Raw genomic sequence first — 25,925 nt, 5'->3', positions numbered from 1 at the left:
GGTGGAAGGAACAGCTTCACCATGCACAAGACCAAGTCAGGAATAAGAATTACATTATGGGGGAAACCATAACCCAGATTTGGGAGGTAGCTGAATATTTGCAAGCTTTAGTGGTACAAGCGGACACACTAAGCGTGAAGTACAAGTTGGAATTCGATCGGGGCCAAGAGCTAGCCTCGTTGCTTAGGAAAATTAAGGCTCTGAGCATTAGGGCGAAGTTTCATTTGTAACTCAGTTTTATGTAAAGAATTTTATTTTCTAGTGAAGTTTTCTAAAGGGAATTGAATCAAAATTGATGCCTCCTTTGCATTCACGCATTTGCATTGCGTTACATCATATGCATTAAAGGTCATAAAAATATTCTAATTAATTAAAAATTATTTCAGTAATCTGGAAACCAATGAAAACCAACCAACTATGCACCCCTACGGTACAAGGAAAAAGACCAAGTCAATGGACAAAAGACTTGAGTAATTAGAGCAAATGCAAAAGGAGAAATTAGAGAAATGCAAAAGGACATGCAGGAACAAATACAGTCACAGGTGCAAGAGCAGCTAGCCAAGATTCAGCAAGAGATAAAAGAGCAAATGATGGAATCCCAAAGAGAGATAATGAGTCAGTTGTCCCAATTACTGATGGGAAGAATGGATAAAGGAAAGGGTCCCATGGACAATGTTGGGGAAAATAAGGAAGACCCTCAATATCCTCCTAGCTTCACTCCGACACATGTACCGATACAACCTGAGATTAATTTACAAAGACCATCTGTTACGATTAGGCCTTAGTAGATTCAGGCCGGAGCTTCGATACTGATGAATTTCCAAGCCGGTTCAGGCTCTAACCCTGTTAATAACCAAAATTATCCGCTTGTTACCGATTTGGATAAAGTTGCAGAAGAAGAAAAGGTAAGGATGGAATCACAGAAGCAATTAGAGGAACGGTGTAAATGGCTGGAGGAAAAATTCAGGGCGATGGAAGGTGCTGATAGTCGTCACGGAATTGATACTAAGAACCTGAGTTGGGTCCCAGATTTGGTCCTTCCCCCCAAGTTTAAAATGCATAAATTTGAGAAGTACAATAGAACGAGTTGCCTTGAAGCTCATATTACTATGTTTTATAGGCGAATGACTGTATATGTCAACAATGACTAGCTATTGATTCACTGCTTCCAGGACAGTCTGATTGGGGCGGCATCCAAATGGTATAACCAATTGAGCCGTGCTAAGATTAACTTATGGAAAGACCTAGCTCAAGTCTTTATGAAACAGTATAGTCATGTGACGGATATGACTCCTGTTAGGATTACTTTCCAGAATATGGAGAACAAATCGAATGAAAGTTTAAGATAGTATGCGCAAAGATGGAGAGAAGTTGCCATACAAGTTCAGCCGCCGCTTTTAGAAAAAGAAACTACGATGCTCTTTATCAACACTTTGAAGGCTCCTTTTATCACTCATATGTTTGGGAGTGCCACCAAAAGCTTCTCAGACATAGTGATCATAGGTGAAATGATTGAAAATGCTGTTAGGAGCGGCAAAATAGAAGTAGGAAAAAGTACCAAAAGATCAACCCCGAAAAAAAGAGATAACAAAGTGAACAACGTGAACACATTTAGTAAGGGTCAGTCCAAGTCACTCACTGTAAACTTACCAAAGATGGTGACCGCCAATCAACATAGCACTATGAGACAAGAGTCCAACGCGAGGGCGAACACAGAAAGACAATAGTTTACGCCTATACCCATGACGTATAGGGAGCTGTACTAGAACCTATTCAACGCTCATGTAATGTCCCCTTTCTACCTGAAGCCACTGCAACCCCCGTTTCCCAAATAGTATGACACAAACGCCCAATGCGAATATTATACGGGAATTACCGGGCATTCGATCGAAAACTACACCGCGTTCAAGAAGCTAATTGAAAGAGTTATTAAAATGGGTATTGTAAGGTTTGACGACCCAGCCATACCCAATGTAGTAGGAAACCCTCTCCCCAATCATACCGACCAAGGAGTAAACAGGATAAATGAAAGCGGAAGCAAGAAGATCAAATATGAGGTTGCAGAAATCAGGACCCCATTGAGACGGGTGTGGAAGGAGATGGTCAAGAAAGGATTGATCATGTTGGATTCGAGAGAAGAATCTGAAGAAGAGAGGAACTAATGTGAGTTCTACAACGAGGTGGGGCATGAAATTCAAGAGTGTGTGGAGTTCAGAGCCCTGGTGCATGACATGATAAACAATAGAGAAATAGAGTTTTATGAAGAAACCGAAAACCCTGGAGAGGGAGATATATGTGCGTCAGAGGGAGAATCGACGACGTAGAACCAAACAATTAACTACCCCGTGGTCATCATATCATGACCCAAAAATAATGAAGCGGGAGTACAAATACCACTAAGGGTCATAATCCAAAGACCTGCAGTCTTCCCTGATAAAGACAGTAAAAGGGTCCCATAGAATTACGATTGTAACGTGACGATCCCAGGAAAAGAAAACCTGGCTGACGCTTTAAAAGAAGACCAAGATACGGGCTCCTATACGAGTAGTGGGAGACGTTACGATTCAGCAAGCGAGAAAGCAGAACCCTCAAAAGGAAAAGCCATAGTGGTAAAACAGAAGAAGGAAAAAGCGGCCAAATCTGAACTTCTTGTTAATGAGCCAGTCAATGAAGAGGAGGCTAAGGAGTTTTTAAAATTTCTAAAGCACAGCGAGTACAGAGTTGTGGAACAACTGCGTAAACAACCAGCTCGTATCTCGGTGCTAGCCTTACTCTTAAGTTCGGAAGTCCATCACAGCGCGCTGATAAAAGTTCTAAATGAAACATATATTGCTAATGATATCTTCGTCAACAAGCTAGACTGCTTAGTTAGCAACATAAGTGCCGATAACTTTATCTTCTTTAATGATAACGAGATACCACCTGGTGGCATGGGGTCGACTAAAACTTTACACATCACTACGCGTTGTAAGGGTATACGCTACCAGGAGTACTGATTGACAACGGGTCATCCTTGAATATCCTACCATTGTCCACACTGAACAAATTACCTGTAGCCAGCTCTCACATGAGAGAGTGATAGAACATAGTGAAGGCATTCGATGGCACAGAGAGAAGGGTGATGTGTAGAATTGAGGTACCTCTTTTGATCGAGCCAAACACATATGAGGTGGATTTCCTGGTGATGGATATTAAGCCTTCATACAACTGCTTAATAGAGAGGCCCTAGATACATTCAGCTGGGGAAGTGCCTTCATCGTTGCATCAGAAGTTGAATTAGTATCAAAGGGGCAGTTGATAACGATAAATGCTGAAGAGGATATCATTGCAGCTATGAGCAGTGATGCACCATATTTAGAGACAGATGATGAAGCAATTGAATGTTCATTTCGGTCTTTGGAATTTGTTAATGTGACGTTTATTATTGAGGGAAGCAAGATTCTGACGCCGAAATTATCCAAAACTATAAGGATGAGTCTACAGTTGATGGTTGGAAAAGAAACTCTACCGGGAAGAGGACTCGGGAGACATCTCCAAGGAAGGGTTGAAACGCCAGTATTGAAGGACAAGAGAGACCGCTTCGGCTTAGGATTTAAGCCGAATGCAAGATAAAGGAAAAAGGAGCTGGAAAAGAAACAAGAAAGGAGGAGAGCACTTTTGAAGGGGGAGGAAATCAAATAGGAGCCAATAATATTCCCCCATATATCAAAAACTTTTGTATTCAGGGGGATCATTCATCCCGAGCGGGCACGCCAAGAAAGGAAGCTATAGAAGAAAAGTTGGAAGACTTAGACATCAACGCTACATACGAAGAAGGGGCGGGAGGAGAAAATTCGTCAGGCATTTACCCCTACATACGTGGAAGTGTTCTGGATAACTGGACTGTGGAAGAGATTCCTGTAGTTTTTAGAGCTGACTCAGAGTAATTTCTAAAACATACTTATTGCTCTAGGCCTAGGAGTAATAAGAATCTTTTGTGAAATAGGCTTATGTTCAAAAATGTTATTTCAATAAAATGCACAGTTATTATCATTTTGAGCAGGTATTCTTTCATTCTTTCCATTTCATTCATAATCATATTATACAAATGATTACTTTTGGATTCTTTTGTCCTTCGAACATTCTTCTAAATATTCTTTTGTTCTTCATTCATAATCATACCATGCAAATAAGTATTCTTAAATTCTTTTGGTTCTTTGTATCTTTCTTCATCCTCATAACAGGTCCCTAGATACCAATGATATGAGCGACACTGCTAGTGGCTCAAAGTCTCCTTTTGAGCGAGATATGTGTACGGAAGATTCTCAGGATTTTGAAGATGACTAAGGTTGTAACCTATCTCCTGATTTGTTGAGGATGGTAGAATAAGACGAGAAAAAAATCCTACCTCACAAATAATCAGTAGAAATTGTGAGCTTAGGAGAGGCAAGAGGTGAAGATCGGAACTTGTATCACTATGGAGATGAAGTGAGACCTTATCGAATTACTTCAAGAATTCAAAGATGTCTTTGCATGGTCATACGAAGATATGCCCGAGTTGAACACCGATATCGTGGTGCATCGACTCCCCATAAAGGAAGAATGTAAGCCAGTTCAGCAAAAACTCTGAAGAATGAGGCCCAACATCTTGCTAAAAAAAAAGAAGAGGTTAGAAAACAATTTGACGCTAGATTTTTAAAGGTGGTAAAATACTCAGAATGGGTAGCCAACATCGTCCCTGTCCCTAAGAAGGATGGAAAAGTACGAATGTTTGTAGACTATAGAGATTTGAATATAGCCAGCCTAAAAGATAGTTTCCCACTGCCTCATATTGACACCTTAATGGACAACACGGTAGGACACTCACTGTTTTCCTTTATGGACGGTTTCTCCGGATATAACCAGATCAAGATGCACCCTGAAGATAGGGAAAAGACTACATTTGTAACCATGTGGGGTACGTTCTGCTACAAGATGATGCCGTTTGGATTGAAAAATGCGGGGGCAACATATCAAAGAGCCATGGTAACCCTGTTTCACGATATGATGCACAAAGAAATCAAAGTTTATGTCGATAATATGATCGCAAAGTCTCGAATAGAGATGGAGCATGTACAAGTCCTGAAGAAGTTGTTCTTAAGGTTGAGGAAGTTTCAACTAAAACTTAATCCAGCTAATTGTACCTTTGGAGCCAAGTCTGGAAAGCTTCTCAGATTCGTGGTTAGTGAGAAAGGGATTGAAATCGATCCAAACAAAGTCAAAGCCATATAAAAGCTATCTCCACCACGTACCTAGAAAGAGGTTTGAGGCTTTCTAGGAAGATTAAATTACATCGCTCAGTTCATTTCACAACTAACCGAGAAATGTGACCCTATTTTTCGCCTCCTCAAGAAACATAACCCAGGTGTATGGGATGAAGAATGCCAAACGGCTTTCGAAAAGGTCAAACAGTACTTTTCCAACGTTCCAATGTCGATGCCACCTAACCCCGATAAGCCATTCATACTTTATTTAACAGTATTTGAGAATTCCATAGGATGTGTACTTGGTCAACATGATGAGTCAAGAAAGAAAGAAAAAGCTATTTACTATCTGAGTAAAAAGTTCACTGAATGTAAGACAAGATATCCGCCGATAGAAAAGTTGTGTTGTGCCCTGGTTTGGACAACCCGAAGGTTGAGGCAGTATATGTTGTATTACACTACTTGGCTCATCTCAAAACTGGACCCTTTAAAGTATATGATGGAGTCGGCAGCTTTGAATGGAAGGATGGCCCGATGGCAAATTCTGCTCTCTGAATTCGACATAGTCTATGTAAACCAAAAAGTAGTAAAAAGGGAGTGCAATAGTAGATTTTCTGGCCAGTAGAGCTTTGAAAGATTATGAGCCTTTGAACTTTGATTTCCCGAATGAAGACCTGATGTGTGTTGCGACCACTGAAGAAGGTACTCTGGAAGAACTTCCCTGGAAACTAAACTTCGATGAGGCGTCAAATGCTGTGGGTAATGGAATCGGGGCAGTCTTGGTATCTCCAAACGGAGATCATTATCCATTTACTAGTAAATTGGATTTTGATTGTACGAATAACATGGAAGAATATGAAGCGTGCATCATGGGTATTCGTGCAGCCATAGAATGCAATATTAAAGTGCTAGAGGTGTATGGAGATTCTGCGCTAGTGATTTATCAACTCAAGGGAGAATGGGAGACTAGAGATCCCAAGTTGATCGATTATCGAAGACTGGTCCTTGAATTGGTTAAAGAGTTCGATGACATTACCTTCTGCTACCTTTCACGGGACAAAAATCAGATGGCTGATGCTTTGGTCACCTTAGCTTCCATGATCAAGGTGAACAAACAAGAAGATGTCAAACCTATCCGGATGAGCATTTATGAAACTCTGACTCACTGTTACAATATTGAAGAAGATGAAGAAAAAGATGATCACCCTTGTTATCATGATATATTGCAATACGTGAGGAATCGTGAGTACCTGGACCAGGCAAGCGAGAATGACAAAAGGATGCTGAGAAGATTGGCCATTAACTATGTCTTAGATGGGGAGATCCTATACAAAAGAAGAAAGGATCAAGTGCTATTAAGATGCGTAGACGCTGTAGAGGCTAAGAAAATCTTGGAAGAAGTCCATGAGGGCGTCTGTGGGACACACGCTAATGGCTTTACGATGGCCAGACAAATTATGAGATTTGGTTATTATTGGTCCTCTATGGAAGGAGACTATGTCAATTACGCCAAGAGATGTCATAAATGCCAAATCTATGGAGACAAAATTCATGTGCCTCATTCACCGCTGCATGTTATGACTTCCCCATGGCCTTTCTTTATATGGGGTATGGATGTGATTGGACCAATATCGCTGAAAGCTTCTAATGGGTATCGGTTCATCTTTGTGGTTATCGACTACTTCACCAAATGGGTAGAAGCCGCTTCATATGCCAATGTTACAAAGTCGGCAGTGAGTAAATTCTTGAAAAAAGAGATTATATGTCGATATGGAATGCCGGAGAGGATCATATCTGGCAATGTATTAAACTTGAACAATAGTACGATAGCGGAAGTCTGCAGTCAATTCAAGATCAAACACCACAACTCGTCACCATATCGCCCAAAAATGAATGGGGCAGTGGAAGTGGCCAACAAAAACATTAAGAAGATTGTGGGGAAGATGACTGAGACCTACAAAGATTGGCATGAGAAGTTACCATTTGCCCTCTTTGCTTATCGAACATCAGTCAGAACCTCTATTGGGGTAACACCTTTCTCTTTGGTATACGGAATGGAAGCGGTTTTGCCAATCAAAGTCGAGATCCCGTCCCTTCGAGTGTTGTTAGAATTAAAGTTAGATGAAGCAGAGTGGATCCAGTCTCGATACGATCAATTGAAATGAAGCAGAGTGGATCCAGTCTCGATACGATCAATTGAACTTGATTGAAGAAAAGAGGATAAGAGCTATCCATCATGGTCAGATTTACCAAAAAGGAATGATAAGAGCCTATGATAAAAAGGTTCGCCCTAGAGAATTCCATGAGGGAGACCTGGTCTTGAAAAAGATTCTTCCCATACAAAAAGATTTCAGAGGGAAATGGATGCCAAACTGGGAAGGACCTTATGTGGTAAAGAAAGCTTTTTCTGGAGGAGCATTGATCCTAGCCGAGATGGATGGTAAAAACTTGCCCAATCCTGTGAATTCGGATTCCGTCAAGAAGTATTTTACCTAAAAAGGGAGAGGCCAAGGCGAAAACTCGCAAAAGGCACTTTGAGACCAAAGAGGTTTTTGAGTTGAAAACCAGAAAACGGGCGGATCAAATTTTAAATATGGGGCATGTGGTAGTCTTGTCCTCCCAAATTAACAAGAGGGAAGGATAGTACATCTTGGAGTATCAAAAAAATATACGAGATCTCCTAAACACATATTTAGCTCGAAATGGCCTTTGAGAAGTTGGAATAGTGAAACTCGTGCTGCGATATTTGGGGCACCTTTTTCTCATCTTGTTTTGTACCTTAGCAGATTTGCTATCTTGTTTAATTTATTCACTTTGGGTTTTGATCAATAAAATTGCATCTTGTCCATTATGATAGTCTCTTTCGAGCATTTTTTTTAAATCGATTTTTGGACTTATAATATTCACACAAAAGAAGTTATGTATATTACTCTGGAAGGTCTCTAAATAGTACAAGGACCTGAAACAGGGCCACTAGTCAGGACTAACCAGGTTCAGAAGTTGGAAACATTAGAAAAAGAATAGTCCAAATTGTGACTATTTCTTCAAATTTTCTGTCAAAGATAACGGCTAAACAAGAAGACACAATAGCATATCAATGATAGAACCCTGATGAACTATGAGCAATGACACCTTAAGTATTGAAAAACGAATCATTCTCATGACATTTCTACATTCATAATCATTCATTTAGCAAGAGCATTTAAATCATTTTGATCATGGCATCCTAATTATTTGGCATAAGTATAGGTGCATGAAACCTGTTCTACAGATCATGTCCTTAGAGGACGGTGTAGCAACATCGGTGAATTCACAGATCTTATCTCCCTAAGCAGTAGTGGAGCGGATCAAAGACAGTGAGCCTTAACCCCCTAAGTAGTAGGGTAACTGGCCAAAGATTGTAGATCTTGTCTCCTTAAGCAGTAGTGGAGCAAATCGAAGAAAGTGAGCCTTAACCCCCTAAGTAGTAGGGTAACAGGCCGAAGATTGTAGATATTTTCTCCTTAAGCAGTAGTGGAGTAAATCAAAGACAGTGAGCCTTAACCCCCTAAGTAGTAGGCTAACAGGCCGAAGATTGTAGATCTTGTCTCCTTAAGCAGTAGTGCAGCAAGTTGAAGACGATGAGCCTTAACCCCCTAAGCAGTAGGGTAACAGGTTGAAGATTACAAGTCTTATCTCCTTGAGGTTGCAGTGGAGCAGACTGGAGATAGAAGATCTTATCTCCCTGAAGTTGCAGTGGAGCAGATCAGAGCCGCAATCCCTATCTCTCTAAAGTTGCAGTAGAGTAGATTAAAAGCTACAAGGCTAGTCTCTCTAGAGTTACAGTGGAATAGATTAGAGCGATAATTCCTATACCCCTGAAGTTGCAGAGGATTAAAACAAAGCTACCTCGAAGAAGAAGAGCTTCAAAGAAGTCATGATTTGGCGAGACCGGACAAAATTGGTCCTCTTTGAAGTCTCTATTCTCGTTACACGACAATGAGCAAAGAGGGGTAGCTGTAATGGGCCATTTTTGCCCGGGCCTAAAGAAGAACCAAAATACAAAATAAAAATAATAAATAAACAAAAATCCAAATATTAACAATCCACCATCAAAGTCCAAAGTCCAAAATCATTACAATGGCCCATAGCCCAAACCTACTACAAGCCCAAACCTAGACCCAAAGGTTCAAGGCGCAAACGGCCCAAAATTCTTTAGAAGAAGAAACCCTAGGGTTTCTACCTCTACCGCCGTAACCAGGCTCCAGCCCACAGTGCCCTACGGCCTCTTGGCACCACAGCCATGCCCACGCCTCCGTACGCCAACGCACAACCCCGTATACGTGCCACGCACTCCGTACCTATGAAAGAAAACAAACAAAAATAGCAGCAGAGTAGCAGCCAATAGGAAGAACAAAAATTTGTATTTTTTCTTTTGAGCATTCGGCTATAAAGCCATGGACAATTCATTGTAAGTTTTTTTTACGCAATATACACACACTGAAATACAAACACTGAGTAAAAAAAGCAACGAAGTTATCAAAAGGTGATTTCAAGCACCTTATATTCTTTTCTTTCAATCTGTTTCATCCTCTTTTTTCGTTTGGTATTTTTTTAGTATGATGAAATAAAATAGAGGGCTTACCTTACGATTAGGTTGTCGATTCCTTTTCGCTTCTCCGAAATCAGAGTATAAAGGGAAATCTGTGGCTAAAAAAGTCATACTTCGAGGACTCTGAGCGCTGGTCGCCGTTCCTAATGGCGGGTTGGTGTTTTTGAGGGAGAAAACTCAAGTTGCGGCTGAAGAAAAGGGGAACTAGGGTTTGTGTCCCCAAATCACCAGATTTTAGGCTTTTTAAAGGACTGAATACGGTGTCTTTTTGAGCCTGATTCAGTGTCTTGAAAAACGGCATCGTATTGATTGAACCCGACCCGATCCGTCCATTTTACCCCTGGGATCCGCGCGTTTCTGCAGAGAGGGATAATTGCGCGCGAGGCCCTCCCTTTTTGTACGATTGCTCAATTGCGCCTAATGCATTTTACTTTATTTCTTCTTTGTTTTTTTCAAAAAATTGGCTCTTTAATTTACACTCGTTTGCAACCAAGCCTGCGTCACAACACATCATTTTTGGAATCTGGGGTATTTCCCCATTTGGTCCCTGAGAATTCGCGTGTGTGACGCGCTAGTCCTTTTTTATTTTTATGTCCTACTTTATTTGTAAATTATCCTTTTTATTTTTAATGTGATTTCAATTAGGTTTTTTTTAGATTCATTTCATGTTAGTTTATTTTATTAGTGTTTATTTATTTGTATTAATTGTATTATTTGTATCATTTGCTTACTTGTTTATTGTAATTTGGATAACTGTATTTTCACATTTTGTATACTATTTTATGTAAATGTTTTATACATTATATGTATATATATATATATATATATATATACTTTATAATAAAATTAATTTTATTCCATGTATATTATTAATATTATGTTATTTCATACATATAATGGTTTTGACTCTATCCATATATTTGGACATATATTTTCGTTATTTTAATATGTTTTGTATACATGTTTTACATATTGTTTAAATTATTTTTATACTTATATATATATATATATATATATATATATTTTGGTACTATATTTGATCTATATACATTACTAAATCCATATATTTTATACCTATAGTTTTCTTTGTACAATGAGTTTGAAGTTTTTTTATCATGTTATTTTAATATTTGTATAATATTTCTTTAGATAATCTATATATATTGATAATCTATATATATTTATACATGTATTATTCTAATTGAGTTTTGACCTGTAATGCTTATTATTTTAAAGTTCTTTAACATTTTATATATGTGTATATGTGTTGAGTTATTTTAATAGCTTTATTTTGTTTTTGTAAAATCATCTTTAAGTCCTTTATTATATCATTTTAACATCTTTATATAATATTTCATTCAAATGTTTTATATCTACATCAACATATATTATTCATAGTAAAATTAGTTTGATCCTATATATACATATTAAACTCCATATTTTCATATAATTGTTTTTAAATTATTTATGTATATGTTTTTAATCTATTATGTATATAACTTATTTCCTAAAACCGTACTTTATTATATACCTTTGCATGCTTTTTATATTTCATACGTTATTAAATTTATCTTTATTTGTGCATATTGTCAATTTTAAAAAAAATGTATTTTTTAAATCGTTTTGCATGTTATTTGATTCAAATGTCTTCATTATGTAACATTTATTTTAAAAATTATTTATATATTCTTAGGTTTTATAAATTATCTTAAATTCTAACATATGATTTGCTCATCAATGCATCATTCTTTAGAAGTTGTTTTGTGTTATATTAATTTTATGTTGTTTGATATCTCATGGGTTAGTTGTTTTTTTATTATTTCTTGTATATTTGCGGTATTGTTATATCAATTATTCTCCATGCACGATTGAAATTGGGTTACAATTTTAGGCTAGTTATATTTAAGTGTTTAATTATTTCGTTAGCCGATTGAATAAGACATATTATCTTCATTCATCCATCATTGTATTTGATGCATACATATATTATCCCATACTCTTTTTGGTTTACAAAATGTTGTTTTATAAAGTCCAACTCTTTAAAATTAATTATTCCATCTTATTTCAAGTAAAATTAATACATTTTAAGCTAGTTCTACAATTGTTTATTTGAAGATTCACTAAAACAAAGGTAATAGTTGGTGTTCGGGAACTCGAGGAATTATGCCCAACCGTGCTAGGTTTCGATTTTCTGTTTGCCCAAATAATCAAATATTCCTTTGAAATTTCATCCGTACTTTGAAAATTCCTTAAAACGAAAGCAATGCTCGATGTTTAGAGATTCGGGGAATCGTGCCCTATCGTGCTGGGTTGTAATTTCCCGTTTGTTCAAAATAATCGAATATTCTTTTAGAATTTCACTCATGTTTTCTAAATTCTAAGACAAGGCAATGTTCATTGTTTAGAAATTCGAGGAATCGTGCCCTACTGTGCTGGGCTTCAGTTTTTCGTTGGACTAAATAATTGGGCATCCTATTATAATTTTCAACATATAAACTTTTGGAAGTTGAAATTTATTGTGTTTTCGAGGGTATAAAGGATCGTGTCCTATCGTGCTGGATGTGATGCTGTATTCCTCTGAAACAAAAGAATTTTGACAACTAACTTGGGCTATTCAAATGTTTATAAAAGGAACCACATTTCAAAAACATTTTTAAATCTCAGACATAAGGACAATATTTAATCAATTGGGTACCAATTTTGGCCGTAGTGAGGGTGCTAATCCTTCCTCATACGTAACCGGCTCCCGAACCCGTTTTCTCAAATTTATGTAGGCCAAAATCAATTTTAATAAAACAAAGTGTTTTATTAGGTGACCCAATCACACTTAAATAAAATATTGGTGGCGACTCCCCATATTGTTTAAAAGTCGATCCCCTTTTCCTTAAAAAATAAAAAATGGTTTCGACACAAATGTACAATAGTAATAAGCAAACACACAGGCAGACGCAGTAATGAAGGAAACCTTCACCTTCGCAGTAGTGCATACCGGTCGAGTACACTTTATTAGTTTAGAGTTTCAACCTCTAGCGATCGATAACCCTGATTGAAAGCTGGTAGCTTACGTACTCATACTGGTGTTGGGAATTGGGATGGTAGCCAAGAAAACCTGCATCAACATTCTCATCACTGCAATAAAGGCAAGGGTGCTGCTTACCAATTCCTAGGTTTATTATTTCATTCCTAGCCTTCACCACAAGCTGTCTATTGGATGATGCACCGTTGCTTTCCTTGATGACCTTCAGAACTGTATAGGTAAAGGCCCCAAATACCTTTCCTCTGGTTTTGTCACTCGCTCGCATATCAATTGAAAACTCATTGGCTTGGCACCCACTTAACAGAATTTCAGATTCCCTCATCCTCTGACAGTGACCTCAAATTCAAAATATCACGTTCATATTATCTGTTCTAGTGTTGACGGCATTGGCAACTGCTGTTTTGTCTAAGAAGCTTGACGTCGTGCTCATAACGTTGGCTGCTGTTTGTAGGCTCTGATATAAGGTTTCAATGGAAATGCCCCTAGTCCTGTAATCAACAGATAGTGATGGTATAGCCCTTAGAGTACTATGGGGTCCAATTTGTTCTTTACTTTTATCAATCAGACCACCACTGTGGCAGGAATCAGAAACGATTGTGAAGCTTAATCCACTTGGTAGTTGCTGAATAAAGTGCCCGAAGTCGACGTCTGCACAACCATCGCAACCACCATATGATATGAATAAAAGTTTGCTTAGATTGAGGGTGTTTCAATAATGTGATATATTTGGCCTCTAATAAGAAATCAACATATGGAGTGGGTGATTAATCCGAATTGGGAGGAGGACAAGTGTTGTGATGGACAAAGAGGTAGACAAGGTGGTTTCCAACAGAAGCAAGAAAGCTCTAGCATAAGGCAGCTAGGTATTCCTTTTCAGACGAAGAAGATAAAAGATAGAACTTATAGGGCGGTGGTCAAAGTTAAATGATTATAACAACACTGATATGATCTGCTTCGCCTTCGTCCACCACCTCATCTTTATGTTTTTATCTTGGTTGTGACTCACGTTGGCCTTCGTCTGCAAGTGCTGTCCATCCTACAATCGTTATTCTGTTGCCTAGGTTTTGATTTCTATAGTTTTTAGAGGTGTTAGAATCAAAATTTTATTATTTTTTGGAAAAATTGCAATTTTATATTGTTGAACTTAGAATTTTGTACAATTTGATCTAAATAAAAAGTTTTCATTTTATGATTATAAAGAGTTGTAGACACTCAATTTTGCCCGGACCCAGAAATAAGTCCAAAAAAATAAATAATAATAATAATAATAATAATAAAACAAAGTCCAAGTCCAGTACAAAATTACAAACATATAATTTGGTCCAATCGAAATAGCCCATTACTTGAAAAGATTTAAGGTCTATCTATAAGCTTGACTCATGAAAATATAATCTTTAAGGATATGCAATCTTAGATATGATATGCAATCTTGAAGATATGATCTTGTAGTCTTGGAGATTTAATTTGTAGATATCCTTTAATCTTAACCGTTGATGTAATTGATCTGTACCGTTGGATTTGAGGAGGCTCAACTATAAATAGAGGTTTCTCCCTTCATTGTAAATCACTTGAGTTTTGGGAAGCAATAAGAATTCTTGAGAGTATTCACTCAAATTTCTCTCCCTCTTGCGTTCTTACTCTTTGTGGTTTGTTCTTATTTTATTCTTCGTCTATCTTAGTTTTTCAACCTTTTTTATTTTAATTTCTTCATTTTTCAAATATGTATATTTATTCCTATCTTTTATACATTTGATTATGTATTTTATATAGTATAATATTTAACCTTTTATATAGTTTATTTTCAAATATATATTTTCTATGCATGTATATATATTATATTATCACTTCATGTATTTTGAACTATTGCATTATATTTTTATAATTTGTAAATGTTCTATTTATTCATTTTTTAGTGTATGTCATTTATCTTATTTGTGCATAGTTTCATTTTTTTTATATGCTATGTTTAATTTTTTCTTTTATGTGCTATTTTATGATATATATTGTTGTATAATTTTTGCATGTATTATGTTTTTCTTTTAGTTTACTCATATTTTTATTTGTTTATTATCTTATATTTACCCTAGTATGATTTTTTCATTAAACGTATGATCATGTTATTTAGTTTTGTCTTAATGATATTATTTATGTTTGTATGAAAATGTTAGAATATTGTAACACTCAAACCCGGCCTAGACGTTATGACCGAATTCGACGTGCCACATTAAAGCGTTAAAACATTTTTCCATTCTTAGTCCAGAAAATCGTACTTGATGTTCCAAGGATTAATTCATTAAGGGTTAAAGTGAATGGAAGCTGTGCACCAGGTAGGAAACCGGAAAAGAGGACGTGAGTTCATCGGACTGCTTAAGTACCAAGCTCTTTCGGATCCAATCCTAGACATGCACACCGCCATTACCACACTCTAACATCACGTATATTTTTAGGTTACCATTGTAATTATGTCTATTTTAGAATAAAACATATTTAAATTTGGAAAACGTTATCATAGCAGAAGCCTTGTTTTTAATCGTGTTACTTTGAAATCAGTTTATGTTTTTGGAAAACGAACCCTAGATCTAGCCCATTTTGATAGATAATATAATTTAAGTTCATCATGATAAGTTATAAATCAAAACCCAAAAAAAATAATCATAAGCGGCCTTATTACATAACAAAACCCAAATCATCAAAGTAAAGAAAATTGAAGTCCAAATCACCAGAAGAAATCCATATTGCGAGCAGTGGCCACTCCAATCCTCATGGCTCCAAGCCCACTATGGTTGGGGATTACCTGCATGGATGAAATTAGGGATGAGTTTGGGAAACTCAGTGTAAAATTAACCCAACCATAGCCCATATCGGTTCAAACCACGTAAATGAATAAATTGGTCTTAGCCTGCAATCTGACGAATTAAGCCCATAGGCCCATAATGATCGATCGATATTTCATGTATATGCAAAACCCAACACATAACCAACCACATACACCCCCTTACCAACCTTTCACCATGTGGGGAGACTACTCGACCCACCCAACCGCTACACGCCACAGAATTATGCAGATAATGTGACAGGGTCACCAGATACAGATAATCGTGGCAGAACCACCAGAACAGATATATGTGGCAGAGCCACTAGATCAGATAATTGTGGCATAGCTACCAGGACGCTTCCTTCATAGTATAACCCATGTCCCCATGCAACAAATAGTCATTCATGGCATACATCATACAGATTTAAATCAACATGCTTTTCAGACAAAATTAACCCTAGGGGCATATTGGTCATTTACACCTAGGGGTATCATGGTAATTTTTCATACATAAGGGTATTGTAGTAATTTAGCTACCTTTAGGTTTTTCATGCATATCCTATCCATTTACGTACTATCAGAATACTTACCGCGCATACTTACCAAATTGAGCTCGTTGGCCCATGAACCCGATTTTTGGCCCATTAAGCCCAAGTTATCAAAATGTACGAAATCGCACGTACTGCAATTTATTACCTTTAGAATACCAAACATACAAACCCAACTTCTTACGAGCATTCGCACACTCGCAAATTACCAAAATACCAACTTTCCGGTATTTCGGCTTTTCGGCTTTTACCGATTTAGTCTATGAGAGGGTGTCAGTTACACACCTATTTTATGACGATTCGTTGACGAGATCAACGCACGAACTGCCTACAATTATAATACTACCACGTTAATCTTACTACCGAAATGAACTACATATTAACTTCTTACCATATTCGGCCAACAACACCTTAGGCCTTAGCGTTCCTACCTTTGCCGAAAATAGTGTCTCGATCCAGATCCGTTTGCTCCACTTGTCCAAGCCCTTGATCAACAGCCTCTTAATCACACTATTACCAAAATAATACTATTATCACAACCCCTTAGGGCTACAAGTCCAAAAAAACGACAACCTCCCTAACCTTTTAGGGATTCCGGCTTTTCTTAAAATATGAAAGATAGACTAAGTTGGAAAGACTTACCACCGATTCTTTCAGTCAACGTTCCCCCTTAGTTCCTACTTGATTTTGATGCAGTTCTAAGCCCTCAAACGATAACAAAAGTCGAGCCTTCAGTGATCTCAGTATTCGGCTATGTCCCTAGGATAGTGTGGTAGTTTCGGCTTTTTGAAAAAGTATAGAGAAAGATAAAATATGGGGGTTTTTACTTGTGGTATTGTCAACAGAAACCTAGGGTTTAAAGGTTGAGAGAATCGGCCAAAGATGATGAGAAAAATAAGAGATTTTGGCTAGGGAAAAATCGGGACAAAAGGAGTTAAGTTTTCGGGATTTCGGGATTTGAGGCAATCGGTTATAGTCTTAAAAATAATGGAAGGAAGATGGTATAGAGTAGGGTGGCTGAAGGATCTGGCTATGGGGAAAAGAAGAAGAAAAGAATAAGTGGATGGAGAGAAGAGAAAAAGAAAAGAAGAGGAGAATAGTCAGGAAACGGCACCACTTACCACTAATGTCAAATTTATACTGGCACTAACCCTAGCCGAAATTTTCCCTTAAGCATCCCTTGGCCGGCCAACTCTTGCTCTTCAAGAGTCCACCATTCGGCCAACACAGTTCACCCTAATCAGCTCCTAAATCCTCTCCCTGATCAACTCCTAAATCCTCTCCCTTATCAGCTCCTAAATCTTCTCTAGACAGACTTTCACTTCAGTTCCACTGCTTACCTTTTCTGTACATAAAAATTAATATCATTAATTTGCTTACCTTGTGACTCGAACCTTAGCCCTCCTTGGTCATCCACACGCCACCTCTAAAGCCCCTAAGTGGCGTCACATGCCAACTTACCACAGGCTTCCTTGTGTCCTCTTTTACCCAGTTAATACTTAAAAGCCCAGTTAACCAAAACCCCTTTTTCCCTATGGATTAAAATCACCTAAAATTACTGGATTTTAACCTAAGCTTGGGCCTTCTAGAGGCCCCCTATCATAATTAAACCTTCATCAAGCAGATAGAACACAAAATTTTAAATTTTACCAATCATTCATAGAATTCTCGAAAATTGGGGCGTTACAAATATTTTGTACATCTATGCTTAATGATGCATTAATATGTCATCCCAAAACGTCATTTAAAATAATATTCCAAGGTTTATTTTTTAAAAAAAAATAAAAGGCAATGCTTGATGTTTGGAAACTTCGAGAAAGGTAGTGCCCTAACTTACTGGGTTACGACTTTTCTCGTTGAATTTGAATAGTCAAGCACCCTTCTAAGTGATTTTGAGTTTTCAAAACTTAAACAATTATTTCGAGATTTCAAAACATAGTGTCCTAACTTACTGGATATGGCATTTTTTTGTTTCGAGATAGAAATTTTCGAAAGACGAGCTTAGTTTTGAAGGTTTTAAAATGTTGCATCCTAACTTACTGGATGTGATATTTTGACTCGTTTGAAATAAGTGAGCCTTAATTTTCAAAATTGAGACATTCTAACTAAAAGAGGTTTGCATCTTAAAACTTTCAAATTTCCGACATTAAAGACACTTGATAATCAATTAGGTACCAATTTTTGGGCGTTACGAGGGTGCTAACCCTTCCTCGTATGTAGCCGACTCCCGAATCTATTTTCTCGACTTTCGTAGACTAAAATTAATGTTTTAAAACAAAACATTTTATAAGGTGATCCAATCACACCTAAAAAGATTGGTGGCGACTCCCGTTTTTATTTTTCTTAAAGTCGATTCCCATTTTCCAAAACTCGATTTAAAAATGGTTTCGACAGCTTGGCGACTCCACTGGGACTAATAAGAGAGTCAAGCCGTGTAATTGACTATCTCTTGTCTTAATGTCAGAAATTAAAAATTTTAAAATTTAATCCTCTTTGCATTACATGTGTTTGTATTATTGCATGTGTTGCTATATTCTGATACGCATTGCATATGCATGACCGTTATGGTCACACCCTTAAGTGGGAGTGAGAAGCTACGCCTTCGTGAGGTTTTCGCCTCTGTGCAGGATAGTGGATCACTTTCAGGATACATCTGTACCTATGGTTTCGTGAGATTTTCATCTCTGTGTATCCATAGGGAAATGTATTCCCCTGAACTGAACTCGATTCAAATGAGCCTATAATTGGTGAGGATCAAGGAATCTGCTGGTTCGGGTACCTCAAACTTTAGAAACAAACCACATATAGAAAAACCGTAAGAGCTCAATATAGATAGAATTATACTTAGGTTATCTTTGTGTTTATTAATATTATATGATACTGACTGTTTTCTTTCTTTTGTGCATGTCATTTTGTATTTAAAAGGTATCGATTCACGGTCAGTTTCTAAGTTAGAAAGTTTTATTATAGAGAACGGACTTCTTGATAGAATGGAGGGCAACGCTAACGTCCATAAATGGTCAAAGGAAACACTGAAGGATACACATTAGAATTATGGGGTTACACTCGCATCAGCGTGGCACAAAATAATCTCCAGGAGTTAAAGGAAATATGGGATCAATAGAGTAATGAAGCCAAGCAGTTGTTCTACAATAACTAAAGGGACTTGCAGTATTTGCTTGACAGGAGGATAGATGAGCAATTCAAAGTAAGTGTGGGAGTATTGATGGACACTTCTACCATTATAGCATTTCTCTTTAATATGGAAGGAAAGTGATTGATAGAGTGCATGAGACCTACAAAAATAAGTTGGATGGAAAGAATTTTGCCTATGATGGTAAAAAGCTCGTTTACTATAGGACTGCTACCAAACAACAAGCTTAAGTTTACTGTTGTACTTATCAGAAACAATGGAAATGCAAGCCCCAATGGCCTGGATAGCTCAAGGAAGCGTGAAAGAAAGCGATTAAAGAAGACCGTATCATACAAAGACCTTTAGAGATTAGCTATGCTGCAAAGGTACCGAGGCAGGATGCTCTGCGTGGGTAGCTCTTAAGAAACATTGAGGATATAGGAAATTATTTCAAGGTAGCACACTGCAGAATAGGATACCTACCTGTTCGCTAATCTATCTCAAAATAATCAGAACAACTTCACAGGTATTGGAGGAGGTGCCCTTAGCTGCACGGATTACCCCACAGGTAAGGTCGTAGCTCAAACTCAGGAGGCAGCTGATTATTTACAGACATTGGAGGCACAGGCTGACATATTGAGCACCAATATGAGCTACAATCTGATCGTGGCCAAGAGTTTATTTTGTTGTTAAAACTTTAGGCATTAGGGCGAAAGCGTATTTGTAATCCATTTATATGTGAAGATATTCTTTTTCTAAATAAAGTTTTCTAAATTAGATTGAGTCGAGATCAATACCTTTTGCATTCATTTGCATCTTATAGCATTTCATTGCATCATTTGCATTCAAAATTATAAAAAGACCCTAATTAGTTAAAGTTATTAAAAAAAGAGAAAGAAAAAGAGAGAGAGAGAGAAGAGGGTCACGGCTGAGTGAAAAAGAAGTTGAATGGGAATTAACGACGTTCCCTTACATATCCCCGAATTTTGTGTCAGGAGGGATAGCTTACCCAGAGAAGGGAGTTTGGAAATGAAAATCATCTCATCAATGTCATACATGAGGAAGGGACTGAACAAAGAAACCTTGAGGGCATTCGCCCTTACGAACCGGGAAGTTCTTTAAACAATTGGACTGCAGAAGAATTTCCTATAATCTTTAGGAATTTTACGGAGTAATATTCAGAACACTCTTGTTGCTCTAAATCCTAGGAGTAATGAGATTTCTTTTGAGAAGTGGGCTCATGTTCAGACATTTTTATTTTCAATAAAACATACTTTTATTATTTATCCGAGTAAATATTCTTTTATTCTGGTTTTTTTAACCTTTGACATTCTCTATAAATTTTCATTTCATGTAAATAGTCATTCTTGAATTCATTTATTCTTTGTATATTCTTTTGTGTGCCTATCATAGACCCCTAGATATCAATGACACGGGCAACGATACTACAGATTCAGAGTTCCTTTTGAGTGCGATATGTGTTTAGAGGAATCTCAGTACTTTGAAGGTGATAGAAATTGTGACTTGTTTCTGAATTTGTCGAAAATGGTTTTTACCCCATGAAGTGGTGGTAGGAAATATAGCCTTAGAGGAAGGAAAGATTGAGAAATTGGAATTAGCTGAGGAGACAAAACAAGATCTTGTTGAGACTATTATGGGAATTCAAAAATGTGGTCCAAAGATGAATGCAGGAGGATTTGCAATTGGCAGGATAAACACGAGGTTTTGGGGTACTGTTGGTCCACCATGGAAAGGGATCGCATCAGTTGTACAATGAATGCCAAATTTGAAGGAGTCAAAACTTATGGGGCATGTATGTTATGGGCCCGAGCTTGTCAAAAGTTTCAAGTTGACAATGACTCATCTTTGTGGACGTCAACTACTCCATTAAGAGGGGGAGATAGCTTTATATGCCAATATTACAAAGTCAAAAGTCATCCATTTCAAAAAAAAAAAAGAAGATAATATCCAACTGCACAATACCAAAAGTTTGCAGTCTTTTCAAAGATAAGGCGTCATACCACAGTACAACAAAGGTTGCCAAAAGAAAAGAAAAAAAAGAAAAAATAAATTACAGAAGATGACCGAGACTGGTAAAAATTGGCATAAGAAACTACCGCTTACTCTCTATGCTTACGCTGGGGCAAACACCTTCAATTCCAGTTGTTTTAAAGGTTCCAGCCATCATCCTTGGAATGAGTGCATTGTTTGGCTCTCTTGAGCAGTCTGATGTGCCGTCAATAGCTGTGATGGTTAGCTCCAGGCGTTGGCCATTGATTTCGAGGGCATCGGTAGTACGCCTCTCAAACTTAAAATGATAGATTTTTTCTTCAAAACCAGTTTCTGACAAAGTGGATGACAATATCATGAAGGAAGCTCTCTTAGACTTCTATACAAGTTCAGGAAAGAGAAAGCCTGATCAAATCATTATTTTCAGGGATGGGGTTTTGATCAAGTTATTGAGGCTTGCAAGTTTCTTGACGAGAAGTGGAACCCTAAAGATTGTGGTTATTGTTGTACGAAAAACCATCATACCAAGTTTTTTCAGCAGGGATCTCCTGACAATGTGCTACATGGTACTGTCATTGAAAACAAAGTATGCCATCCAAAGAACAATGATTTTTACCTTGGTACCCATGCTGGAATGATTGGAATCACGAGGCAGACCCACTATCATGTTCTTTTGGACCAGGCTGGGTTTTCGGCTGATGATCTGCAAGAGTTTGTCATTCTCTATCCTATATGTATCAAAGGAGCACCACAGCTATATTTGTTGTGGCTCCTATTTGCTACGCTCATTTGGCAGCTTCACAGTTGGGGGCAATTTATGAAGATTAAGGATGCTTCAGAAACATCATCGAGTCATGGTGGGATGTATACTCCGGGAGTAATTTCTGTACCTCAGCTTTCCAGGTTGAAGGATAAAGTCAGCAACTTCATTCTTGTCTACTGAGAATCATTGAACCATCTTTTGTAGGGTTTGACAAACAACGACCAAGATCGTCTGCTGGGCAATCCCTTTCTCATGGGTTTATGAATCAAGATTTTTCCTCCAAGCTTTGATGGAGTCAAGAATTGAATACCTCTAGTAAACTTAACTTGAAAGTATTCATCCTAAGCAAATGTACCAAGAATGGATGACACAGACTTATGACAAAGAAGGTTCGTCCAAAAGAATTTCATAAAAGAAACCTTGTGCTAAAAAAGATCCTTCCCATGCAAAAGGATGCCGAATCAGGAAGGGCCATATGTTGTGAAGAGGGCTTTCTCTAGAAGTGCACTAATTTTGACAAGAAATATATAGGAAGAATTTATCTGATCTAGTGAATTCGGACTCGGTCAAGGAGTACTTTGTCTGAAGAAGAAGGGAAGCCTAGGTGAAAACCCGCAAATGGCACTTTGGGACTTCTATTTCAAAAAAAAAAGAAAAAGAAAAAATAAATAAATAAAAAGAAAAAGAGAAAAAAGAAAAAAAATGGAGAGGCCAATGTGAAAACCCGCAAAGGGCGCCTTGAGACCAAAGAGGTTTTGAGCTGAAAACCCGACAGGGCAGCTCAAATTTTGAAAGGTGTGCAGTGATCTTGCTATACTAGATTTGAAAAGAAGTGAAATATGTTACATACCGGGGCATCAACAAACTACTTTGGATCTTTTAAACACATGTTAAACTCAAAGCAGTCTTCACGGAGTTTGCATACGGAAGCCCAAGCTGTGATATCTAGGGCATCTGATTTTTGTCCTTTTTACTATCTTTGGATTCTCTTTCTTCTCAAAGATAGATTCTTAGATTAACATCCTTTGTTTTTTATGATAAATCATTCAAATTATCCTCAAGATCAATTTATTCGTCCTCCATTATTCATAAAGTGTGTTGCATAGAAATAATAATTGATGAACTAAATATCTTTACAAACGAAGTTTTGCATATTACTCTGGAAATTTCTAGATAATACAAGAAACTGAAACAAGACAATTGTTTAAAGAATTTTCATATTTGAAAGTCGGATGTACTCGAGGAAATTTCTTCTTCAGTCCAAAAGGTGGTTGGACATTTTAAGCAATATTGATATTAAGAAATGATCATTTCATAAACATCTCCAGCGGGTCACAACATTTGGAGAATGGTACAATAGGACTAAGTTGATTCAAAGCATACAAGCAGAGTATGATTGATACATCAAGAAGTATAAAGATAAAACTTCGATGAGGGAATGAGTGATGACATCCGAAATAGGGGTCATATTCATAACATTTTGCATTATAACATGTCTAATTAGGAGAAATTGATTCACTTCGATTATAGCATCCTAATTATTAGGCATGAACTCATACGCATTCTATAGGTTATGTCTTTTATGGGACAATGTAGATTAAAGAAACAAGATTTGGCATCTCTATGTTTATAGGAAAACAGATCGAAGATAGCAGATCTGACACTCCTGTGCTTACAGTGAAGTAGATCGAAGATTTCAGCATGGCATCCCTGTGTTTATAGGGAACAAGTTGAAGATAGCAGATTTGGCATCCCTGTGTTTATAGGGAATAGGTCGAAGATAGCAGATCTGGCATTCCTGTGCTTACAGCGAAACAGATCAAAGATTTTAACCTGACATCCTTGTGTTTATAGGGAATAAGTTGAAGATAGCAGATTTGGCATCCCTGTGTTTACAGGGAACAAATCGAAGATATAGCAGATCTGATTTTCGGATGTTCTCACACCAAAGCAGATCCAAGATAACAGATCTGGCATCTCCATTTCGACGGAGAGCAGGTACATAATAGGTCTAACCTTCAGATGTTTATACTGAAGCAAATCCAAGATGATTTGGCATTCTTGTGTTTACAAAGAACAAATCGAAGACATAGCAGATTTGACTTTCAGATGTTCTCACACCAAAGTAGATCAAAGATAACAAATCTAGCATCTCCATTTTGACGGTGAGTAGGTACATAGCAGGTCTAACCTTCAGATGTTTATACTGAAGTAGATCCAAGATGATTTGGCATTCTTGTGTTTACAAGGAACAAATCGAAGACATAGCAGATTTGACTTTCGGATGTTCTCACACCAAATCAGATCCAAGATAACAGATCTGGCATCTCCATTTCGACGGAGAGTAGATATATAGCAGATCTAACTGTAGCACCCCAAACCCGGCCCAGACGTTATGACCGGATCCGATATGCCACATCGAAGCGTTCAAAACATTTTATATTGTTGATCCAGAAAAAACTTACTTAGTGTTTTAAAAGATAATTTCATTATAGGTTAAAGTGAATGGAAGTCATACACGGTGAGTAACCTAAAAGAGGTGGTGAGTCCATCTGATCGCTTAAGTACCAAGCTCCCTTCGGATCCAATCCTAGACATGTATACCGCCATTGCAACACCTTAACGTCATGGATATTTCTAGGAAACTGATTTGATTAAGTCATTTTTAGGAAAAGTGATTAATTTTGGAAAATACTTTTATTGCGAAAGCTTTGCTTGTTGTCGAATTATTTTGAAATCAATTGTTGTTTTTGAAAACGCGCCCTAAAGCTATCCAATTTCAACAGTTAAAATAAGTAATACCTATCTTAGTAATACATATTAAAATCATCAAAAATAATTAAGCGGCCTTATTACATTTAAAAAAACCCAAAACTTCAAACGTATATAAAAGGATGTCCAGTTCACCAGAAGAAAACCAAACTTTCGAACAGGTGGCCACTCAATTCCTTCACACTCTAAGCCCACTATGGTTGGGGATTTCTGCGTGGATGAAAATAAAAGGGTGAGTTTGGGAAACTCAGTGTGTAAGGAAAACCCATTCAAAGCCCAAGTTAGCTCAAGCCTATTGGGCTAAGCCCATTCAGTAACAGTGGTCTTGGACGAGCCCTTTTGATTACAATAACCGGGCCTTAGCCCTTATTCAGATAACAATATGGCCTATAGGCCCATTTCAAAATACATGCAACATCAATAACATATGCAAGCCCATTTGGGAGACTACTCAACCCACCAACCACTACACTCCACCGCATACCCCCTACACTCCATGTGGGAATAGCTCAACCCAACCAGGTCCAACACTCCACGATTGCACCTTGCTTTCTCGCTTAACGATAAATTGAGGCAAAGCCTCCAAGACGTGGACAAGCCACTTTCAGTACTTCCTCCGTCAATATCCCAATCCCATGCATCGATAATAACAACATGGCATGCGATAAATAACAATAGTCAAACATGCATTTAGGTCAATTTAACCCTAGGGTATTTGGTAATTTATCTACTAAGGGTAAAAGCAGAAATTTTCACTTTTAAAGGTATTTCAGTAATTTATCTATTTTAGGGTTTTTCATGCATATTCCTACCCTTCACGTGCTAATGAATCACTACTGAGGGTTCTTACCGAATTGGGCCGTTGGCCCATCATTCCAATTTTGGCCCATTAAGCCCAAAAATATCGAGGCACGTAAATCATGCACTTTGCATCCAAACATTGCAGCTTACCAAAAACATTAATCGATTTACCTCACGAGCATTCGCACACTCAAATCTACAAAATACCGATTTTCGGCATTTCGACTTTTCGA

The 25,925-nt window shown here is 37.5% G+C and overlaps 1 protein-coding gene across 1 annotated transcript; it reads right to left on the bottom strand.

Moving 5' to 3' along the window:
• Positions 1-12,839: 12,839 nt before the first annotated feature.
• On the bottom strand, positions 12,840-19,962 carry LOC128293751 (metacaspase-9-like). Its single transcript, XM_053029255.1, has 3 exons — positions 19,908-19,962; positions 13,233-13,498; positions 12,840-13,175 (listed from the first exon to the last, which is right to left on the bottom strand). The coding sequence occupies exons 1-3, from the start codon at positions 19,960-19,962 to the stop codon at positions 12,840-12,842; spliced, it is 657 nt and encodes a 218-aa protein (XP_052885215.1).
• Between the last annotated feature and the right edge of the window lie 5,963 nt (positions 19,963-25,925).

Source organism: Gossypium arboreum, chromosome 6 (assembly GCF_025698485.1).
Source record: "Gossypium arboreum isolate Shixiya-1 chromosome 6, ASM2569848v2, whole genome shotgun sequence".
In the NCBI taxonomy this organism is placed as follows: Eukaryota; Viridiplantae; Streptophyta; class Magnoliopsida; order Malvales; family Malvaceae; genus Gossypium; species Gossypium arboreum.
This window is presented reverse-complemented; position numbering and strand designations above follow the sequence as displayed.

What these genes read in the sequence shown, in the direction of transcription:
- LOC128293751 (XM_053029255.1), bottom strand. Translation starts at nt 19,962, where the DNA reads ATGTCTGTAAATAATCAGCTGCCTCCTGAGTTTGAGCTACGACCTTAC. An exon ending in GCTACGACCTTACCTGTGGG is followed by an intron (nt 13,499 to 19,907) that starts GTAATCCGTGCA and finishes ATGGTTGTGCAG; the next exon opens with ACGTCGACTTCGGGCACTTT. An exon ending in AAACAGCAGTTGCCAATGCC is followed by an intron (nt 13,176 to 13,232) that starts GTCAACACTAGA and finishes GGTCACTGTCAG; the next exon opens with AGGATGAGGGAATCTGAAAT.